This window comes from Vombatus ursinus, unplaced genomic scaffold (assembly GCF_900497805.2).
Source record: "Vombatus ursinus unplaced genomic scaffold, bare-nosed wombat genome assembly UNPS02013106.1, whole genome shotgun sequence".
Classification (NCBI taxonomy): Eukaryota; Metazoa; Chordata; class Mammalia; order Diprotodontia; family Vombatidae; genus Vombatus; species Vombatus ursinus.
In genome coordinates, this window is record NW_020952884.1 from 1 (window position 1) to 8,978 (window position 8,978).

Below are 8,978 nucleotides of genomic sequence, written 5' to 3' on the forward strand. Positions count from 1 at the left end.
CCCTTCTTGCCCTCAGCCCTGCCTTCCACAAACAGCCCTCCCCCCCCCACCAAATTCCCTCTGTTCTTTCCTTGCCCTGGTCCCCATCATCTCACCGTGTGCACAAGGTCGAGAGAGAATATCTGGATGCAGCAAACAATGGCAGAGAGGGCACAGACAATGGCAGCACAGACAGTGAGGCCGCAGACACTGAAGAGAAGGTTCTGAAGAAATGAAGGAGGAAGGGGAGTGGGTGCACAGGGAGGGCAGTGGCACTTGGGCCCAGCTCATACTTTGTTCCCGAGCATGGGAGTGGTGTGCCTGAGAAGAGGGGACGGCAACTCTGTATGTGTGCAGTTGAGAATAGAGAAGACAGGTGGGCACAGGGTCTGAGACAACGTTACAGGGCTGAGGCAGGGAGATGTTCTCTTTCTACAAGGGAAGCTCACCTTGAGAGCCCCTAGAGCATCAGCACAAGTTGTGCTAAGGGATATTTTCAGCTCCTGGCCGGAGTCCCTGCAGGGTCTAGGCAAGTGAAAAGAGGGGCAGCAGACACAGACCTTTCCTTCCTGGGTTGGAGGGCAAAATTGGACAGGCCTGAGTTAAGGGCAAAACCAGGTATCCAGCCCCCTGGACCTTCCTGGAGTTCCTCTTCCCTTCACCTTACCATTGAGCACTCTTGGAAATCCCGTGCCAACTGAGCATTCTTACAGGAAAGGACGGAGCCAGCCAGGCTGAGCATGACACACAGTACGGAGAGCAGGGAGAAGAAGGAGATCTAGGGGGCACAGAGGGTATCAGGCTGAGTGCAGGGGCTAAACCACAGGTGTTCCCAGGAGCTTACCTCCCTGTGGGTGCCCTGATCTAGGTGATTTGTCACTCTTGATGAGTCCCAGGAAGTAAATCCTACCCACCAGGCACTGTGGAGGTTATTTCCTCTTTTAGAGGACATGAGTGGGCAATCCCCCCATTGGGCATCACAGAGTCCTCAATATAAGTTGGTATGAGTGGGCACTGCTCCCCTTGCACCTACCACCAGAGTGAATGGTCTCTTCCATGATACGATGCCAACTACCCCTGAGAATGCCAGCTGGAGACAGAGTGGGCACAAGCTCAGGCTCAACCTGGCATGAGGAGGACATTTCCAACCCCTTGTCCCCACCTCCCCCTTCCTTCAGTACCCACCCAGCCAGAGACAGAGACAGAAGGATCTTAGGCCTGGAGGGGCATAGGTCAATAGGGTTACCAGGGCACCACCTTCTCCAGTTGTCAGGCAATGCCATGAAATGGGAAAAGGTAGAGAGAGGGGAGGAGGACATTAGGGATCTGGATTACAGGCTGGGGGAGGGGACGGTGGGGAAAAACAACAAAGGACCTCTCCTTATCCCTCAGTACTCACCGAGAAGCCAGCCCATGATGGGTAGGACCTCTTTATGTTTTCTGTGGAGGTGACTGAAGAAGCCACCATGCTGAAGGTGACCACCAAGACACCTAGTATCACCTGGGCCAGCCCCAGGGTAAGCAGAGCTTGGAGCCAAGGCCGGTGGAGCCGGAGATGGGTGAGGCCTCTGGTACTCGGCCGGCTGGTCAGTGAATGGCTTGAATCACTGGGTGAGGGCATTGTGCCCACCCCCTTGGAGCCTGCCTCTGTTGCAGTCCCCCCTGGCACCTGAGGGCATTTCAATTAAACCCAAGGGCCACTCCCTTCTTCTCTCCACCTATTCCCCCACCCCCACCCCTTAGCCAAGGAACCCACCCCCTGCCTGGGTCCCAGGGTGCATGGCCCAAATGTTCCAGTTAGAGGGATGTCAGAGGGCACTTGAAGAGACTGGGGTGGGATGGGGGGAATCTGCTTGTCCCCCAGGGACGGAGGTCACGTGGGGGCAGCAGGAGGCTCTCTCCCCACAGCAGGCAGGGGGTGGGCACAGTGCCCGGGGGCAGCTCGAAGGGAGGGGGGGCACCGGGTTCATTCCTTCGCCCTGGGGAGGGGGGGGGGGGGAGGGGAGCAGGGAGGGGCCAGGTTCCCCCAGGGAGGATGGAAGGTAAGCTCTAGGATGCTAGAGAAGTGTCAGTAGGGACAGGGAACGGGGTACAGAAAAGAGTCTGGGGAAATGGGGTGGGGGGGTAGAGAAGTGGGGAGGGTCGGGAGGGAGGGTTTGGGATAAGACTGGAGACGCTGATGCGTGCCGGATGATGCCTGCGGGTGGGGGTGGGTGGTCGGCCCGGTAGGGTCTCGAGGCCTTAGTGGGGTGTCCCTTAGAGGTCCGGGGCTTCTTGACGGGGTATGGCTCCGCTGCAGTGCCGTCTCCCCGGGCGGCCAGCCCAGCTCGGCTCCCCGGGATCCTGGCTGCAGCAGGTCCAAGAGGGAGGAAACGGGGTTGGGGGGGAGGGATGGGGGATGGAGAGGAGGGGCGGGGTGAAAAGGGCTAGCGCTGAGCAGTCTGGGAGCTGTAGTCGGGTCCTGGAACCACTAAGGTGGGGAGGAGGGGGCCGCCTGGCGAGAGGAGGGCGGGGCTGGCCCCGCGCCCTCCCCATCCCCTCCCCCCCTTATTCTGGTTTTGTGGTGCCCATCCAAGTCGGAGCCATTCACGCCAGACCTCGCACTTATCATCCCATTTATCTTCGGAGCCCATCCTGCCCCACCCTACTCCTGCCCTCCCCCAGGGAAAGAGCTGGTTCTGGGCAGCTGCGGCTTCTCCCAACCAGCTAATGGAGGGTGGAGTCTGGGGAGGGCCCTCTCAGCAGCTTGGCTTTTCTGAGCTCATCCTAGGCCTGGCCCTAGCCCACCCACCCACCTCTTGGCCTTAAACCACATCTTTCCAGGTTCCTAGTCTTCATCCTCAAACCCTTCCGTCCCGATGTCCCCACAAAGACACAGAGGCTTGCTTCCAAGTTCTACTTTCCTTTATTTAAATAACTGAAGCATTAGCCTTGGCACAGCAGAGAGAAGCAGGGGCTCCCAAGGTGAGGTGAGGCCTGGACAGGTGGGACAGGGGCAGGCAGTGGTTGGGACTGGGATCAGTACCCCAGCTTCCCCTCACCCTCTTGGGCAGGCCTGTTCTCACTGCCACAGAGATTAAGGAGGAGAGACAACGAATGAAAACACTTCTCTCTCTCCAAAATCGATCCCGGGGAGAGATGAAAGGGGAGTAGAGCCAACTTCATCCAGAGCCAAGGTTGGGGTGCACCAGCCAGGGAAGGAGATAAGTAGGTGAGGAAGAGGAGAACATTATGGGGTCCGGAAGGCATTGTTGGCAGCACCTGCAGCTGCATTGGCCGCAGCCGTTCGGACTGCAGGGTTGGAGAAGACACCGGCAGCAAACTCCTGCTGGGCCTTCTGGAAACTGGCACCTGTGCGGCGGTACAGGGAGTGGATCTGGGTATTGTGAGAAAGGGGAAGGACTTTAACATGGTGACAGCCACATGCAGGCTGCTCAGCCTACCATTACTAAGGGCCAGCTTTCATCTGACCAATTATCTCTTCTGTCATTCATCTGCACCACCCAGCGAACGCTTGTAAGCCATGACTCTTGGGAACAAGGCAGCAAGGGGGATCCAAAGGTGAGTGGTGAAGAAGCATGTAGAAAAGGGTGATGAGTGACTCTTGAGTTAAACTCAGATGTCCTCAGATGCCCCCAGGAGGCTGACCCTAAACCTTTAGCATCCGATTACCAAGGGGCCCATCCCCTCTCTGTCCTGGCTCCAGGCCCTGCTCACAATGAGATTGGCCCAAATGATAATGAGCACACTGATGCCCCTAACAGTGATGGGGGTTATGAGGAGTAGGGAAAGCATATGCACCAGTTCTCTTCTTTGGCTCCCTGCGGCCCCTTCCATACCTAACAACTGGCTCTACCTTCCCTTTCAGTGTTCATCATATTAAAACCGATTCAACAAAAACTACATATCTATCACATGCAAGGCATTGGGGAAGATACAATAAGACCCAGACCCCGCTCTCCAGTCCCTGTGCATCCAGCACCCTGTAACCAGCCTATACTTAAAATGCCCCAATTTCTTTTCCCTTCACAAAAGACCCCCACATTCCTCCAACTTCCCAGCCCTGCCCCAGTCCCCTGCCCCTCATTACCCGTTTCAGCATCACAATGCCCAGCACAGCAATGCCAGTAAAGAACAAGGCGACTAGCAGCATGAGGACGCCCACAACTGTGTTGATCCTCAGCACCGTCAGGGCCCAGATCCAGCCACTGTCATTGGAGAGAGGAAGAGAAGGGAAGCACGTGTCACAGCCAGGCCCGCCGGGGTGTCTCTTTGGGTCCCCTCATCAATTTTCTTTCCAGTTTCCCATCCATCCAGTTAAAAGTCCCTATCATCCAGATCCCATCAGCACATGTGGCCCCACAATTCCAAATCTGTAACAGCTGTCTTTCTCTTCCTGCTCAATCTCAACGTTCTTAGCAATTTCTCTCCTATGACTCTACGTGTCACAGCCCAGATTGGATTATTTACTTCAGTGTACTCTATTTACTCTCTCACTGCTGGACCTCGAGAACTCCTCTCTCCATTCCTTTTCCTGTAACACTGTCCTTTCTGCTTACATTCCCTGTTCTATACTCTCCTCTTCCAGGAAGCCTTCCCAGGCTGACCAACTACAGATTTTCTCTTAATCACTCATTCCCATCACTGAGGTCTAGAGCTCTCCAATCAATTTTCTGACTTCTTAGGAATTCACTCTGTCTCCGTCAAACTAGAAGCTGTTAGGACCTTAGCACAGTGCCTGGCACACAGTAGGTGTTTAATAAATGTTCACTGACCAAATGACTAGGGAGCTCCTTTTCTTTCTCTGGATGCCATTCTTTTCTCATTTTCTTTCTTCTTGCCACCTGATAAGAGTTCTGCCTATATGGAGCACTCATGACAAACAAGAGAAAGGGCACAGGGAGAGAGTGGACAGACTAACCTGAATCCTGATAATGGGATGCCAATGGCCGCCAGCACATATATCACATCCTGGACGAAGAAAATGAAGAAGAAAATGAAGAAATTGAATGAACTGTCGCTCCTGCAGGGGAACAGAAAGAGATAGAAGGAAGAGATGTTAGGTATAGGGGCAGACATGGGGCACACCCAACAACCTTCCTCTCTCCCACAGTCCCATCCTTGCTCACCTGAAAGCCTTGTACATAGGGCGGTACCAGCAAACAAAGGAGCAGGGCGTGAAGAGTAGGGCCCAGAGGATGGAGAGCCCAAAACTAGAGCCACTGGAAATAGGGGTAACACAGAAAGAGGCCAGGCAGGCAAGGAAATTCAGGAGAAGGGCCAAGGTACTGCCTGGGTTGGGGAGGGAGAGAAGCAAAGGGAACAGTGTCAACATGGATGAAAATAAAGTCTACCTCAGTATTAACAACCCATATCCTCATCTCCATTGCAAAAAAAAGATGTTAAAGAAGTGTCCAGCAGCTAGCTCTGCAGCCATATTTCCACAAAGCCTTCACAGTTACAGCTAGCTGAAAATGTTCTTCAACTTTTCCTAGAGAGTGGATTTCTTCTTTGTCCCATCCCACCCCGCCTGATATTTATTTATGTGTACGCTGCATCTCTCCACTAGTCACATATTGATGAGAATGTAAGCTCTATGAGGGTAGGGGCTATGTCATTTTTTACATTTCCAGTGCCTATCATATAGTAAGGACTTAATAAATGTTTGTTAAATTTGAGTGAATAAATTAACAAATGTTTATACAGCATTCCCATAGCAGAAATTCATAAAAAGGGAAAAGTCTATCCTAGAATCCTCCAAACTTGGGGCAGCTACATGGCGCAGTGGATAGAGCTCTGGCCTTGGAGTCAGGAGGACCCGAGTTCAAATTTGACCTCAGACACATAATACTCAGTAGCTGTGTGACTCTGGGCAAGTCACTTAACCCCACTGCCTCATCAAAAAAAAAAAAAAAAAGGAATCCTCCAAACCAATGGCAAATTACAGATCAAGCAAATAACAAATATGTGTGATACGTGGGGAACTGCACTTAGAGGAAAGGAGTGGGAAGTCAGAGATATGTGGGCAGGCTGGATAATGGGTTCTGGTGGTAGTAGTGGGATCAAGGAAGAAGGCTTCCTAAAGGAGATAGCCTTGAGATATGATGGCAAATTAGTTAGAGATACTATTTTATGACAGGTAGAAAGAAATTTAGATATATGAGATGGCTTGGAAGCAAAAGAGGGAAGTTTCAGGCTCTCTTTTCCTCCCTGAAAGATACTCTTACTCTTGTACCTAAACAAAGCCCTGTAGTTCCCCACCACTCACACATCCAGAGGTAGTACATAGTAGACACTGTCTTCTGGAACTCCTGGGGAATCTCCATGGAGACGTCATGGAAGAAGCAAGGTTGGACAGGGCAAAATGACGGCACTGGAGGCCAGTTGTTCTGTCGGGCTGCAAGGCATAGAGTGGCCAGGTGAGAAGGATACTAGAAGGATGTCAGAGACCAAGAGAGTCAAATTCAACAGATGAATTTCTCTATTCTCCATCAGAAGGTTCCAACTCAGAGACCCATGAACGGTGCCAGTGAGAGAATGGTAGGAATGGCATTAAGTAGAAATAATCCCTATCCCTTTCGTGCTCATTTCAGAATGTTAGAAGATGTCACTCCCTGCCTGCATCCCACAAGAGCTGGCATGGTGTTTTGTTGCCATCACCAAAGACTTACTGGCAGAACCCAGGGCTGCATGCCGCAACTCCCTCTCCCTCCGGTCCAGCTCCTCTGCCTTTCGATTGAGCTCCTCCTGCCTTTTCAGAAGTTCTGCGGTGGCTGCTGCAGCTGAAGCCTACCCAGAGAGAGAAAGGCAGAGGATGAGTCAGTCCTGGGACTGTGTACCCTAGGGATAGCGCTGAAGGGCATTGCTTAGCCCCAGGTACTTCTTCACACACAATACCTGAGTGTTATAGGAGCCATAATTCTTAGGTTCTGTGGGGCTGATTTTTCTGGAAGGCTGCTGGTGGGGCTGGATTGTTGGTGGAGGCGGTGGGGCAGGTGGCTCATAGGAAGGTGGTGACTGTTAGATAAAAGACAGAAACAAAGAATCTTAGAGCTAACCTTAGAAATCATCTAACTTCCCAACCAACACACAGCACAGTGACTGGGGCATGACAAATTTTCAATAAATTAATGTGGAATGGAATTAAATATAGGATTCCCTTTCACAATATCCCTGATAGAGAGCCCCTGATTGCTCGTTGAACACTTCTAATAATGGGAGGGGAAGGGGGACAGTAGAAGAAAGCTCTAATTGTTACTTCTTTTCTGCTTTGATCAAAAATAGGAAAATACCAAGTCACCTGCTCTGATTGATTCTCATATCCCATCAGAGACATTAGGCAAGAGCCCAAGGCTTCTTCCATCCATCCTTTCTGAGCTTACCCTACTCATTTCCTGAGATCTGATTTCTAACTCTCTAGTAAGACAAATAGGCTTCCTATCACCTGTTTATTCATTGCTTTCTCCTGTTTCTGAGCCTAAGTACAGTTTATTTTCCTCTTATCTTCATTCACTGTTATCCCTGTCCTCTTCCTTATCCTTCTGCACATTGCCATTCTTCCAGGAAGCCTCCCTAAACTGACACCATTAGCTCAATCTCTTTTCATTCTCTCCAGAACTGATTTCAGCCTCAACTTATTTGTTTGGCCTTTGTGTCAAGCCATGGGATGATTCTAAAATAAAATGAAAGGCTGTACCTCACTTCACTGAATACACAGTCTGATAGACTGACATCTAAGGTATGATTTTTTAAAGGTTCCTTCCAACTCTTAACACTACACGATGGTGGGTGCCAGTGTTTTTATATCTCTGTGGTCACTTCTTAGGTCACATGTCAGATTCACAGAGAAATGAGACAATGTTTCTTCCCAGGCATGAAGCCCAGGACTCTGGCCCTCGGGAACTTAGAAAGATGAAAAGAGGTCTACATATCTACTCTCATCCTAGGGTTAGACCATCTCTACCCATCCCAGGCACAGACTCACCTCACGGTTCTCAAAGGGGTTGTAGACATCGAGTGTTGCATACTGGGGGCTGGGTCGGTGCTGGGTGACCGCTGGGTCCTGGGGATAGAGACTAGGGGCTTAAGGTGGAGTTGGGAAGTAGAGGGGTTCCCCGGGAGCTCCCCCTTCTAACCAAAGTCACTGAGGGAAATGGGGGCAGGGAGGTGAGGGGAAAGGAAGTGAGGCCCCAGCTGTGACAACTTTCCCGAAATCCTGCACCCCACCACCCATCCTTCCCAGACACGGGGGTGCCGGAGTTGAGACACTGCCCCTCCCCCTAGTCCTGCCCGGAAAGATCCCGAGGCTAGAGGGAAGGATGAGCTAGGCTGCCAGGCCACCCTCCACGTGTCAGTCCTTCCCGGGGGTTAAATGTCACCAGGTGCTGAGGGTCAGAGGTCAGCCTGGCCCAGACACAGAAGGGGGCCGGTGCCTGTCACCTGGAAGGGGTTGTCAAACTCGCTGGGTTCGGCGAATGGGTTCCCACTATTCTCGTTCTGGGCCATGTCGGAAGGTCTGGCCTCGGCCTCGGCCTCGGCTTCAGCCTCGGCCTTAGCTCTGCCTTCTCCTGCTCCTCCTCCCCTCCACCGCCTCTTCCGCGGCGGCGGCGGCGGCTCGCGGGGTTCCGTCCCTGTCGGCCCTCCCCGCTTCCCGAGAGCGCTGATTGGCCGTGAGAACCGGAAGAATCTGGGGAAATCCCTGCAGCAGGGGACGACTACGCATGCTTCAGAGCCTAAGGCGGAAGCGGAGAATAATTATCTGCCTGTCCCACTCCCGACTCTGGATGCCGCCCCCTTGCTCATGTGACCATCTCTCACTGAGGAACTACGCCTCCCGGTAGGCCCTACGGGTCGTGGGCAGCCGTCTCCCCAATCCGTTTGCTGTCTGGCATCCGTCTGCCCAGTCAGCCTGATTCAACCGCTTAACACTTGGTCCCAAGCACCCCCGAAACCCCGACCTAGGACTTCCAGGTATTGCGGAGAAGTGCAGGCACGTCTAA

The 8,978-nt window shown here is 52.5% G+C and overlaps 2 protein-coding genes across 2 annotated transcripts; both read right to left on the reverse strand.

Moving 5' to 3' along the window:
- Positions 1-64: 64 nt before the first annotated feature.
- Positions 65-1,919, reverse strand: LOC114040425 (protein FAM189B-like). The gene is made up of 5 exons (XM_027858541.1): positions 1,379-1,919; positions 1,013-1,069; positions 647-757; positions 429-548; positions 65-203 (listed from the first exon to the last, which is right to left on the reverse strand). The coding sequence occupies exons 1-5, from the start codon at positions 1,598-1,600 to the stop codon at positions 87-89; spliced, it is 627 nt and encodes a 208-aa protein (XP_027714342.1). The 5' UTR covers positions 1,601-1,919; the 3' UTR covers positions 65-86.
- Positions 1,920-2,865: 946 nt separating this feature from the next.
- Positions 2,866-8,574, reverse strand: LOC114040424 (secretory carrier-associated membrane protein 3-like). The gene is made up of 9 exons (XM_027858540.1): positions 8,419-8,574; positions 7,964-8,041; positions 6,877-6,996; positions 6,651-6,768; positions 6,248-6,376; positions 5,109-5,271; positions 4,901-5,002; positions 4,070-4,187; positions 2,866-3,355 (listed from the first exon to the last, which is right to left on the reverse strand). Exons 1-9 carry the CDS (start codon positions 8,482-8,484, stop codon positions 3,209-3,211), a joined length of 1,041 nt encoding a protein of 346 aa, XP_027714341.1. The 5' UTR covers positions 8,485-8,574; the 3' UTR covers positions 2,866-3,208.
- Positions 8,575-8,978: the final 404 nt, after the last annotated feature.

Coding starts and splice junctions, on each gene's coding strand:
- LOC114040424 (XM_027858540.1), bottom strand. CDS start 8,484: ATGGCCCAGAACGAGAATAGTGGGAACCCATTCGCCGAACCCAGCGAG. Junction 5,272..6,247: donor TATGTACTACCTCTGGATGT/GTGAGTGGTGGG, acceptor TCCCCAACCCAG/GCAGTACCTTGGCCCTTCTC. Junction 4,188..4,900: donor ATCCCATTATCAGGATTCAG/GTTAGTCTGTCC, acceptor CTCCAATGACAG/TGGCTGGATCTGGGCCCTGA.
- LOC114040425 (XM_027858541.1), bottom strand. CDS start 1,600: ATGCCCTCACCCAGTGATTCAAGCCATTCACTGACCAGCCGGCCGAGT. Junction 758..1,012: donor AGAGACCATTCACTCTGGTG/GTAGGTGCAAGG, acceptor TGTGCCCCCTAG/ATCTCCTTCTTCTCCCTGCT. Junction 204..428: donor ATGCTCTAGGGGCTCTCAAG/GTGAGCTTCCCT, acceptor TCATTTCTTCAG/AACCTTCTCTTCAGTGTCTG.